Genomic DNA, 13,740 nt, shown 5'->3' on the forward strand with positions numbered 1-13,740 from the left:
AGTTGTTTTCTAACGCGGGGAGTCTATTTTAGAAGAAAACCAAACTTCATCGTTCTTCCACTATAACTTTTCATCACCATGAAGAGCTGAAAAGAGGTCTCATCTGTGAAAAGAAATTCGATCCAGCTCCGATCGATATTTTCTTTGACCAAATGCAACCCTTTTACTCTGTTTCATTGGCAGCAAAGGCATCCTGTGAACACTTATAGATCACTGTATTTTCAACAGCTCCTTGCCTTATTGTATTCAAGAATATATCCATACTTTTTATTAGAATATCTTATTTCAACGTCATCCAGGCATTTCTAGTCTAGCCTTTGCTTTCTCTCTGTTTCGTCATCGATATTTTGTCTCCTATCTTCTGGCTCAGATCCTATCAAAGTCCTTATCACGCTTTCTTGTGTGTAGAACTATCTTCAATGTTCAGTGGTAAAACAATCGAAAATAGTTAATTTTTGAACAGACTCTAAAGAAAAATATTTCGGTATTTTTCCAATCTTCAAAATTGGCATTGTCTTCCGCTCATCCATTTATTTTTAAATTTTAAAATAAAGTCACCAAGGTATAGTGAATACAATGGATGTTGTAATAATTTGAACATTCGTCCATCCATCATTTTTGCCACCAAAACTGTGGATCATCAACGGCGCAACGACCGGCATCTAGTCATTAGTAAGGAGCAGACATCCCGGTTTGGCGCCGAGGTCCACCAACAGTTGTGGATGCATTGTTTTCATGGAAAAGTTTTTTTTTAACAAATTAGCGTGCTTTTAATATTTAATCGGATATCAACTACGGGTTTCATACCATTGGGATATCATTTTATCATTAGTTTCTCGTTTTATCATTGGTCTTTTTTCTAAATAATCGATGAAGAATGTTTGACTCGTCCCAAGAAAAAAATTGTGCTCACCATCTTGTCCGCTGTTTTACCAGCTTCTCTCTCGTCGGAGTCCTATTGCATTTGAAAATGACGAGGATCCTTCCTCAATCAGAATTGCGACATAAAAGTGTCAAACGAGCCACCGAATTGATCACAACAATACGTTTATTCTTCACTGAAAGCAAATGAGGCGTCCCTTTTGCAGACATTTTTTCACATTAATTTTTTCGTCTAAAATTAGAAACATTGCTTCCTGTATTATGTACAAGACCTTAACTGCTTCATACACCTTTGCCAGTGATCATTCAAAACCGTGTTGTGCAATTCTTGAATCGTTTCGAAGTAAGTTAGTCGCAGAGGACGTCCTGAATTACGTTCATCATCTCCGGTATCTCCACTCAAAGCTCATCCGTTCAATCCTAAACAGTCGCAAGCAGAGCAAATATACTTTTCTAAGGTGTCTTTCTTGGCAATAACCTAGCAAATGCAGAGTAGCTTCCTCTTCGCTACGTTAGCTACAAATCGATGAATCCGACGTACTACATTTTCTCAGGCGATAGTTTAGAGAATAGTGTCATGTTGGGCTGAAAACAGTGCAACGACGAGCACATACAAAAGAGGATATATGGCATCGCATCGCTATCATCAGCGTTTTGCTAATCGTTTAGTTTATTGGGTGGAGCGGCAGTTCCAAGCACTCAGACCTTTGCTAGACCCATTGTACTATCCCCGTAAAGCGCCTATTCAATGGCTTCCCACCTACGCTTTTCGCAGGTTCTAGCGAATTTGAGCATATTCTCCAGAGGCAGAGAGTGTGCAGATTCTTCATTGAAGAAAACCTTGCCAAGGTGTCTTCGTCTCAGATCTGAGGATGCCGGGCAGCTTCATAAAAAGTGCAAGGCCGTCTCCTCCTCCTCCTCACATTGGCTGCACATAGCCGAAACCATTACCCCAATCTTTTCCGTATGGTAGTTTAAGGAGCAGTGTCCCGTTAAAAGCCCTACTAGGGTTTTCATGTCCCACTTCTTAAGGGACACCAAAAATGCCGCTCTAGTGACCCTAGGCTCTTTCACAAGGATTTTCGCCTGCCGGCAAGAGTCCAAATTTCTCCATTTGGCTGCGCGAATCCTTGCAATTTCACCCTTCAGAGTAGACTTGACCTTGTCGGATTCCAAGAGCTGGTTCTGGCCCCACCATTGTGGATCCAGACCTTCGGCGGGCCAGTCTGTAAGGCTCCTCATTACCAGCGATGTTAGAGTGCCCCGGCACCCACATCAGGAATGTTTCGTTCAGTCCACCAAGTTTCAGCAGCATCTAATGACAACTCCACACCACGTAGCTTGATATGTCGTTGCTGTTTAGTGCTGATAACGTTGCCATACTCTCGGAATAGATTTGAATGATGCAACCCCTCCATTTTTGTCGCAAACATTCTTCAGCTGCCAATAAAATGGCATATATCTCCGCCTGGAATATGGTCATCATCTTTCCGAGAGGTCGAGCCAGTTTCATAATCGGATTTCCCGAGAACACCCCTGCGCCCGATCCGATTTCCATGAATGACCCGCCGGTGAAGATTATTAAGTCTGTAATACCAAAAGACTCGTGGCCGTTTATCGACCATTCTTCTCTTTTGATGATTACGAAGGAGTATATTTTTTCGAAAACGAATCTGGAAAACATATGCTCGGTGGGCGTCGGAGCCACCTGATGTTTGCCAAGGAATTTTCAGGTGGATGTATGACCATATGATTGGCCGCCTTTCCGCGTGGCAATAGTATCAAGCCTATAGGCGTCGTTAGCTGCTTTCCGTTTCATCTTCAAATGATTTGGAGGTAAATTTAGGATAGCTTCGAGTGCCGCGGTCGGCGTACTACTCACTGCTTCAGAGATACTTAGGCAATCGAGCCTCTGAAACTGCACCAGCAGCTTCCTGCTGTTAGCAAAGTCTCGGTCACCGATGCACGATGCATGCATACATCAAAATGAGTTTTATTATGGATGTATACATCCAATGGCCAATATCTCCTAAATGAAGCGTAGCGCATCCACCAAGCCTAGACGCCTCTATTATTCTGCGGCATGTGATTCCAGGGCGACCTACTCGTCGGCCAATCTGGGAAAGTAGGTTCCATTACATGTCATAGCCAGTGATGCATTCACCGCCCTTCCTTAAAATGTGACCTATTCATAGCCACTTACACTCTCTGATCAACACTTTCACAGGGAACTGGGCCGAACGCCGGCTTAAGTCAATATTCAAAGTTTTCTCAGGCCAGAATCCACCGATAACACGGCAGAGACAGGTGTTAATGAAAGCTTGGGAATTTTCAGTAACAGTGGTGGTCATTTCCCATGTGCTGCTCCCATATCACAGCCCGCGCGGAAAACCTCAACTTGATGTTGAGGTATCTGCATTTCCAAATTTGAGACAAAACAGCAATTTCGAATCTAGCGTTGCCAATGGTGACATCAATCTCGCTATCAAGATAGAGAAATTAATCAAAACCCTCGATATTCTGCGCGCTGATGCAGATAAGAAGAGTGCGATAATCAGTTAGACTGAGAACCTTTGGTGTTCAGGACAAGACAGCGTTTTGAACGTAATCGATAACAAGAAGGAATAGTATCGATGACGGAATGTAACTTTGCCAGATTTCATTTTGAACTTCAATTTCCACATGGTACTGATTGTAATTTTCAGGGTGCGATTGAAAAGTGTCCTTGCCGTCAGACTGTGTTTTACCGAATCCACATAGTGTTTTTTCCTTCGGTGTACTGAGAGGGTAGCTTTCTTCGAAAGATCTCTCATGGTATTGGTTGTGGTTTGAGGTAACTCCGTGATCACTACAAAGTCTATGTGTCTGTGGTCTGAGTGTAATTTCGTTTGATACCTACCATTATCTCACAAAAGCTGCTGACTATTGCTGATTTTGCACATAGACACATTGATGAAGGAAGGATCATTGCTCATATTGACGATCTATAATTTTGATCTTTCTAGTAGTCTAGATTCTCGCATATTGATGTTAGAACTTCCCAATACATATGGTATATGATAATTAAGAAGTCTGCGAGTGTCCCCATGCATTTACTCGCGGTATATTGGATAGCCCTCTGAATGTCTCACTAGAAGTGTCGTCCTTGTCGTAAGGGAAGTGAAATGAAACTTTATGAGCCTGGGTGGTATGGTGTCGCTATCAAATAGTTCATTAATCAAGGTAGCCTGAAAGTTTTTTAAAATCAAATTCCCGAACAGCAAGACCAGCTTGTATAGTGAAAAACATCGAGCCGTCATCGCCTGACATTTATATCCATAAAGCTATTTTACATTCTACATTTTATGAGAGTTTCTTCCTTAACACAAAAACTTGAATTTTCCATACTACACTCTCTACTTGGCTATTTTCTTGTTCATATTTTATATTCTGTATTTTATTATATATGTTATTTGTTGTACAATTGTATGATTTATATATTGTTTTATCTATTGGTGCTTTTAAATTAATTTAAAATGTAAATTTTTGCAAAATTACGAAAAAAAACACGCACATCACAAAAACATTTATTGGGGAATTATTCATAAATCGAAATGAAAATCAACATGAAATAAATTGAATTTAGACAAAGGGCAACAGGATGTGCAGGAACAACAATCTCAGCAGCAACAACAGCAACAAGCACAGCCGCCGCAACAACAGCAACAACAAAAATCTTCCCGCCGCACTACTTCCCTCCTAAATCTCTTCATGTCTAATTCTCAGGGTATGAAAGATTGCTTTCACATTAAGAAGAAAATTAAATGAAAATCAAATTCAAAAATTAATAATTCATTTACAAGCACAAATTTATAATGTGGATTAGTAGTTTCAGATTATTGCAATTCGGAATTAAGGTGTGTAATCCTTGACTGGGTTGTGAAAGTTGTTTTATCTCAAACGTCCTTCGAACGGTCAACTTTTTTTTAAATAAATTTATTAATGATAAAAATCAAGTAATGATCAACCCACAAGGATTGCCACTTTTACAAATTCAAAACAGTTCAAAACTAAAAAGGAAGAAAATTAAATTGAATAGAAAATTGCAACATTATAAAATTGCATCTTTGAATACACCTCTTTCTGCTCATTTGTTCTTGTTCTTATGATTCTCAAATTTTATCACTTTTCCTACATAATTCTTGCCTTCTTCATTATTTTTGTTTGTCTTGTTCTACCTTACATAATTTAATATTTTCTAAGCATTTTTGTATTGATCGCTTGTCAATACTCTTTTTCATTTGTCACACATCCACTTAATAATAACCTGCTTTTCTATTGAGATGGATGGAAACAAATGAAACGAAAAAGAATCTCGTTTTTGGTTTCTCTTCATTCTCAACTTTATGTAGATCCTTACTGTTGGTCGTATAACATGAAGATTGCATTTGTGACTAAATTTTTAGAAAAAACCTGTTGATTCTTAATGTAATGATTGTTGCTCTTGTCGTTATTAGATACGTCTCCAAAGTGATTTTAGGTAACGGGCAAACTTTCAATTCTACAGGTTGTCCATTGAGGTTTATTTCTGCTTCCTGTCTAAGGATATCTTGACAGTGTTATATTACTTTCATGGGAAGTGTCTTTAACAATATATGACTGTGACATGTGCATGAATTATAACGAGGGCAAAAACTACTTTGGAAAATTCAGCCTTAAGCCGGCTGAGGCTAAACCACACTTTTGTTTGAGAATTGAGGGATTCCTAAGTTCACCATCCACATGATGGCGAACCGGACCAGTTGGAAAGCAACATACTTCCACGGTTGTGGTCCACGAAACCCTCATTCCTAGGGAAGCATCCAAGTTGCATTTGACCTGCCAATTCACCATCAAGTGGATGGCGGACTTAAGAATCCTAGATTCTCAAACAAAAGTCTTTAATAATGTTTTGTAAGGCCCGGGTTATAGCCTTTCAGAAAAATGATCAGTCGACTTTTTAATACGCTATAAAAGATAAATTGGACAAAATATGTCTGGTTAGATATGAATCAAAATATGTAGGTATTAACGTTTCCAATCAACAAAACTTCCAACTACTTTGCAAGTAGTCTGAAAAATCTATGTTAATTTTTTCCCTGACCAGTAAACCATTTTCCTGCCAGTGAAAAATTTAACTGACCACTAGCGAAAGGTTTTTCAAGATTTTTTGCCTGGAATCGTTAGAACAATAATAATTGATACTTTAATTCATATCCAACAAGCCATATTTGGCCAACTTTAACTGTTATAGCGTGTTGAAAAATCGACTGATCATTTTTTCTGAAATGTTATAAGCTGTGTCTCCAAACCCGTAAATATCTATGGAAAGGTACAAGTACTCATTGAAAATAGCCATTTTTAAAGTTTTGTGAGCAAAAGAACCTTATTAAAATCGGTTTACTGTCGGTCTGTCTTTTTTTGGTTGGGGGAAGTCTATCATGAATACGCATCTGGAATCGAGGACGCGCATGCCGGATTACCCACTAAAGCCTCCCATTCAGCTTCTGCTTCTGTTAACAGTTGGTGCATCTCGGTTCATTTTCGAGGTTTCTCCTTCGTCCACCGAATCTTGGCAAGTGAAGGAAACGTGCTTGCATCTTTTTCCGCATACTCCCTGGTGGGATAATCTGGCGATTCATCCAAACTGAACCTATATAAGTACTTCCTGTATCCCCGTGTCCGCTTAAGAATTGAATCAAATCGTAATTTGTCTTACCGTGGTTTCACGTAGTCTACATACCTATATTTGCCCGTGTGTCCGCCGAAAATTCTTTCAATGATCTGATTCACTCAGTTTGCTTGCTGAGGCTCGCTTCATGCTTCTAGTAAAAGCGACTTGTTTCATCAGTTAAAATATCCACTGAAATCATCCCCGCAATTACACATCCTGCCTCAAACGATGTTATCCGGTAGGCGGAGTATGTCCGAAGAGCACTTAGAGGCTATGTAGCTTGAATCTGTCTGTGAATTTCTACGATATTTATTGCTGATGCCCACACTGGTGCCGCGTATTAAGAAACAGAGCTGACGACTCGCAATAAAAGTGATCGTTGGCTGTGTTTTGGGCGCCTATATTTGGAAGCATCCTGACTAATGTCAAGCAAGTGGTCACTGAGTGTTGTCCAGCAAGCTTTAAATGGGGTTCGAAGCTCAATTTGAAGTCAAAAGTTACTCCAACTATTTCAACGATGACTGCGAGCAAACAGCATTTACGCCGATGTAAATCTGAGCAGTTTTCTGTTTTGTGCTCGGCAAGCTCCAGCCCAAAATCTTGAAGCCAAAACTTGATCATACAAATAACCCCGCTCGCATAGATCTCTACTTCATCAGGGTGACTTGATGTTATAATCACGTCAGCATACATTACGATCCATAGCAGAGGATCCAGAACAGACCCTTCTGGAACTCCTGCCGGTATATCGTGCGTCTTCGACCAAGCGCTTGAATGGTAAAGTAGCTTCCACTGACGGAAATATTCTAAGATTATACTTAATATATAGTTTGGCGGTTATGGCGCGAGTTGAACGCAGCAATATAGGCCAGATGCTGGGTGGTCAGGTTTTCATTTATCCTCGTTCAAAATTTTGGGCAGACGGGATGAGCGTCTGTGCTTATGCTCCATCGATGGACCTTTTGCATACCTAACAATTTCTCTAATCTCATTTCTCAGATGTTGACACCAAATTGTAGCTAAGCTCATTGTCCAGGGTTGTGGCTGGTCAGCTCGTTCAAGCTGGTGAATCCCAGCCTCCTCCGTTGGGTGTAGGAGAAATTCGACTGATGGACTGGATTAGATGATCTAATAAGGACTAATAAGGAGTTTTCTAAAATTGTAACATTTCGAATCGGGATGAAATGTTTTGCAGAAGTTCTAAATTTAAGTGTTCATAATTGTATCCTGATTTTCATATACTTGAGCCTTTCCAAAATTTTATTTGTTACAACAATTCATTTGAGAACTATATGTAGAATATTGTGTGCATTGGCTTCTAAGAAAAATATATATCCTAAATTGCTTAATATCGCTGTCTAGAATGCACTTTGGTCCATGTTTGATTGCACTGTAATATGATTGCTAGTAAAATGCAAAATTAGCTGGCAAATATATTTACCCGTAACGTCACAGCTTCACAGCGGTTTTTATTATGTATTATTTGCTGTAGTGCCGGCGAAATTTGTTGTGAATTTCACATAGAAAGGTCTCCATGCTGGTTAAGCCTACAGAGCTATTAAGATGCCCGGAAAACTTTCTACAGTTAATCTTTTCAAGCGGTAATTTCATTTCTCATTTTTCTTGCTATCAAAGCATAATCTTCTTAATAAATTCTCTTCTTCTGGCAGAGATTAGTCTTGAGATTATACACCCCCAAAACTTCAATATCAATGCAAGGTCGATCTATTCTGAGTGCTGGCTTACAGTGGTTGCCCAAGTCCTAGTTGATTTCATCATTTGACCTAAAAATTGAATTTTTGAGGGAATACTACTAGGAATGTTTCTTTTTCGAGAATGCACTTTAATGTTCGAAAAGATTTCAATTGTTTCTTTCCCCAATTAGCCCACTATGCGAAACTGTTACCGGGCAGGATTCTTTAGACTATGGCACAGGTTGCAAGGATGACAACTTTTTGGCATTTCCATGTATAGTCCAGCCGCTAGATCGAGTGTCTACAGCGCTTTATGTAAATTTTGCGGGATTAGCCCTGTCGCTGAAATTACGACAGCGGCTACTTGAAATTTTAGAAGTCTCCATGTCTCCTTCATATCTTCCGGCAAGCGGCTTTAGTTCCCGATTTTTTTCTTACACTTTTTCAACAGTGTTTCGGTCCAACGGTACGGCAACATCGACCATGAAACACATTCTATCCATCACTATCTTCAGAAGCGGAACTAGATCGTATCTAGTGTGATTAACACTGTAGTCTGTGGCAATAGTGTGATCCTACAGTATTTTGACCCGACCCATTTTCTAAGATTCTGTACGGACTGTATGTACTTATAATAAGGATGACTTTGCCACTAAGTTTTACTTCAAAGCAAGGTTTTGATGGAGAATCTTGCAGATGGAGTTATGATGACTGGGGTATTCGGTGCTACTCAACATCCTGCACATAGATTTTATGTGCTGGATGGTCTCCTCTACACAGTTGCATAACCTACAACTGGAGTTGGTGATTGGGGAGTCATGAAGGATTTACCCTTTATACTTTTATGTTGAGTGTGTAGAATTGAAATGAGGAATCCTTCAGCCTCGTAAAATAGTACACGGCTAGTCAACCATTTTTTGGAGACGTCGATGTCAATGGCTGGCAACAGGGAGGGAATGGGTTTTGCTTTCCACATGTCAATCTTCTGTTGGACTGAAATAATATTCTCTGTTTATCAAGTTCAGAGAATATTGAGAAATTGTTTCTCAACGATTGCCCTTGATTGTATTGCAAAGTTTTTAAATCAAGTACACCCTTCCTTCCTAATGACCCCCCATACAGTTTTGTTTTCAGGATAAAATCTGGCCGCCGCTCAAATTCCCCCAGCACCATTACTACAGCAGATGTAGTTATCTGTGCAATATATCGAAGTAATCGTATATGACGTCCAAATCCATACCCTCAATTTGGATGTCATTTTGGCTGTATCCTTCATTGTCGGTGTGATTCCCCGAACAATTATTTTCATACGACATTTCTCCAAACCTAACTGCATGCCGGTATCCCTACTGAGCTGGATGGTGATATCCAAGAAGGGGCGACATACAGTTTGATGTCATCAATATACATTAATAATAATCGTTGGCGCAACAATCCAAATAGATCAGGGCCTTTAAGTGTGTTAGAGCACTTCATTCAAGACCGTAACGGTACCCTATAGGAGGCAATGTGGTCGGCATTGCGCTCGCCCGAGATTATTACCCTGATTTGACACTCAAGTACTCATTCACAGCTGAGTAGACTGGTATCCGACGTCCAATCACGATATAAATCCCACTGCCACCAGTGAGATTTAAACCGCGACCTTCCGTACGACAGCCTTGTGCTCTAACCATTCAGCTATCCATCAATGTACATTAAATGACTCAATTTCATGTTTAACATAAAATTGTTTTCATGCAAAAGATGGGATAAGGGATTCAAAGCCAAACAGAAACCCAACCGGCTTAGAGGAGGGGGGCCTTGGAAGATGCCGAGACCAGAGGATACCATCTTGCTCCAATTCTTTTTGACTGTACTCCGGAGAAAAACGGCATTTGAGATGATTCTGTAACCACGAATGTATTATGGAGTCAAAGGCTGATTTATAATCGATGTAGGCTGTCGAGATATTTCGTTTTCAGCGGATAGCGTACTTTACAGCTACTGTATCGATTATAAGCTGTTAGGTATCCTTTTTGCACCTCAGCTATCAATTTATGAACATCATGATGTTTTGAGATGTTCGCGTAGAGAACTGAAGTAAAAACCTTGTAAATGGTTGGAAGGCTAGGTATGAGGCACACTGTTCCTTGGGGCCGAGATGAATCATTTCCTTGGTGAAGAATGGTGGAACTACTGTCGGATCGACAATCATCTGATTAAAATATTTTGCCAATACTCTGTGAGTGTTCCTAAATCATTTTAGCCAGAATTTGCGAATCTTGTCAACTCCTGGCGCCTTAATGTCTTTTCAGAGGCTGCTTCAAAGACAACTTTTATATCAGCCATGATCATTGCGTCGCTGCTTCTAAACTACAACGGCTAAGTTGGCTCCAAACACTTTCCCAGAAGTCTTCTACCTGGTTCATATTGAGGCTACTTCCCCCGTGAAAGCTCTTTTGATACTTGCGAATGCGAACAGCAATGGTGCTATCAGCTGCTGGAGTAAACTTTAGTTTTGAGATCTTTGGCCTAACGTCTGCAAGAATACCAGCGTATTCTGCGGATACGACCTGGAATCACTAAACTTCTCTTGACTACTGGGCTCATGGAGTGCCATACAGATTGAATATTTGACCCGATGTCTGCACCCTGTTGATTTTGCTCTAGATCCGTGACACCTTAATAGGCACGGACGATAAATTCGTTTAGTTGATGCTCCTAAACCATATGACGCCTAGGTCTTCCGCGTCTGGTGGTTGACGATATAACCGCCAAAACATCCAAGGGCGAAGAGTCGATCTGATGTTAAGCGACTCTCAACCATGTTGGATACAATCCTCGCGTTTCTGAGGTATCATTAATAGAATTTAAATTAATACCAATTTCTTCCCATGAGTACTGGGGAAGCAGTCAACTCTACAGCAGAACCTCAATGTTGCAATGTCGCATGGTTACCTCCAAAGGTAGGGAAGGAATTTGCGGAAAATCGCTGAGATACAATGTAGTGCCACTGCAATTCATTCAAATGGTACGTAGATTGCTTCATCCTGGATTATGGTTTTTTTTTTTAAGGAGGATTACTCTCCCAGAAAGGAAGAACGGGTACAGGAAAACAAACACAAATGGAAACGTTCTGTTTGTCCGCGACTACCTATTTACAGGATTAACCTGCGTTATTTGGTGCTCGCATGCAGCTCTGCGTTCGCAATTTAAGTCGGGATTAACCTGCTACGTCACGTTATATACAGCCACTCAAACAATTTATCACGATTCTTGTGTTTTTACTTTAAAAAGCAATTTTCAGAAGCTACCAAACAAACATTCGGCTAAAATGGCAAAGTATCCCAATGCCGCCATTTTGCTCATAATCTTCTTCATCATCATCATCAACGGCGCAACAACCGGTATCCGGTCTAGGCCTGCCTTAATAAGGAACTCCAGACATCCCGGTTTTGCGCCAAGGTCCACCAATTCGATATCCCTAAAAGCTGTCTGGCGTCCTGACCTACGCCATCGCTCCATCTCAGGTAGGGTCTGCCTCGCCTTTTTCTCTACCATAGACATTGCCTTTATAGACTTTCCGAGCTGGATCATCCTCATCCATACGAATTAAGTGATCCGCCCACCGCAAAATGTTGAGCCGGATTTTATCCACAACCAGACGGTCATGGTATCGCTCATAGATTTCGTCATTATGTAGGCTACGGAATCGTCCATCCTCATGTAGGGGCCAAAAATTCTTCGGAGGATTCTTCTCTCAAACGCGGCCAAGAGTTTGCAATTTTTCTTGCTTAGGATCCAAGTTTCCGAGGAATACATGAGGACTGGCAAGATTATTGTCTTGTACAGTAAGAGCTTTGACCCTATGATGAGACATTTCGAGCGGAACAGTTTTTGTAATCTTAAATAGGCTCTGTTGGCTGCCAACAACCGTGCACGGACTTCATCATCGTAGCTGTTATCGGTTGTGATTTTCGACCCTAGATAGGAGAAATTATCAACGGTCTCAAAGTTGTAGTCTCCTATTTTTATGGTTTTCGTATGATCAGTGCGATTCGATGTTGTTCGTTTTTTTCGGTTTTGGTGCTGATGTTGCCACCATGCAGCCCAAGATCTCGTGCCGCCTGTTCGATCTGGATGAAGGTAGACTGTACATCTCTTCTTGCACTGATCAATACCGCATATTGAAGAGCCGCCGCAAAATTTTACAGTACGTGTAACATGTCGGGCGCGCAGTTGTCCGCTTCTCTTTTTCCATACCAACTGCTTGTTTTTAGAACCGAATCTATTAATTTTCGTCTCGTCTACCCACAAAACCTTCCAATCCTCAATAGTATAAATGTCATACTTATTCGTGAGATCTGGGCGTATTTTTTATGCCTCACTGTAAGAAGTTGGTTCTTCACTGTCAGACGTCCTTTGAATTCGGTTTCTTTTAAAAAGTTTCGCCCTGTTTCAGTTGACACAAATCCTTTGTCATCATATCGGAACCTCCTATTCGTTTCTTCAGCATTATTATGGACTTCAAGTGCTACTTATCGGATGATTCGTCGTTGTATTATCTCCAAAAGACGCTTTTCTGCTTGTCGAATTCTTCACACTGTGTAATACCCTACCAACATATTTTTCTGGGAAATGATTATACCTGCTGACATCAAATTTGGCTGGAAGGTGGAAACTGTGAATGCTCACGCGTACAGTCAGCTACATCGTTCTAAGGGGGGCCCTATCCATGCATTGGGGTGATTGAGATTGATTGAGAACCTACCCAACTGAAAAATCTGAAAATAATCAGGGAACTGTTATTTTATACTGATATCTGTTCAAATAAAGTTAATAATGGTACTATAGTATTACTATAATTTCTAGTAATGGATTGCAGAACCCCCCTTTAAATCCAATCTAGAATCATGCATCCATTTTGCAGTAGTATAGACTATGATCAGACCTAGACGGCGTTGATGATGATGATAGGTTATGATATAGTGCATGATCCTATCAAGTTTGGTGGAAATCGCACTATTATAAACAGAATTGTAACTTCACTGTGAACTCGAAGACTTTGAATGTCAGTAGCCCCCAAAAGACTGACATAATATACATATGCATATACATTACGTGTTAGGGGGGAGATGATTTTATAAAAGAAATACAGAAAACCTTTCGTACCTGAGGCGTCCAGTTTCCGGTTTCCCGCTTTGTTTTACAACATTACAAGCTATTAGGAGAAGTAATGCAGACTCAAAAATTGATCGAAACACGCTTGACAGCGGAACTCGATAGAAATAACATGACAGCAAAACGAAAGAAAAATTTGCTTACAAAATAGATAAACATATTTCCTTAGAATTCCCGTTATCTTATTTCCCAAGCAATCCCATATATGATTCCAGTAAGCAAAATCGTGAGTCACTGTATATATGATTGCCATTCAGCCCACGTCAACCACGCTTACGCGCCTCGTACACATCCACCTCTTTCTTTCCT

General features: G+C 40.3%; 1 protein-coding gene across 5 annotated transcripts in view; it reads left to right on the forward strand.

Moving 5' to 3' along the window:
- LOC119660540 (F-BAR domain only protein 2) overlaps positions 1-13,740 on the forward strand; it is a 73,495-nt gene that overhangs the window by 31,359 nt on the left and 28,396 nt on the right. For 4 of the 5 annotated variants that reach the window (XM_038069167.1, XM_038069168.1, XM_038069169.1 and 1 more), the window contains one exon: positions 4,508-4,648. The exons of the other annotated variant lie outside the window; for it this stretch is intronic. In XM_038069167.1, the coding sequence (XP_037925095.1) occupies positions 4,508-4,648 (141 nt within the window). The remainder of the gene's footprint in view (positions 1-4,507; positions 4,649-13,740) is intronic. 5 annotated transcript variants of the gene reach the window in all.

The sequence above is a fragment of the Hermetia illucens genome, chromosome 6 (genome assembly GCF_905115235.1).
Source record: "Hermetia illucens chromosome 6, iHerIll2.2.curated.20191125, whole genome shotgun sequence".
Taxonomy (NCBI): Eukaryota; Metazoa; Arthropoda; class Insecta; order Diptera; family Stratiomyidae; genus Hermetia; species Hermetia illucens.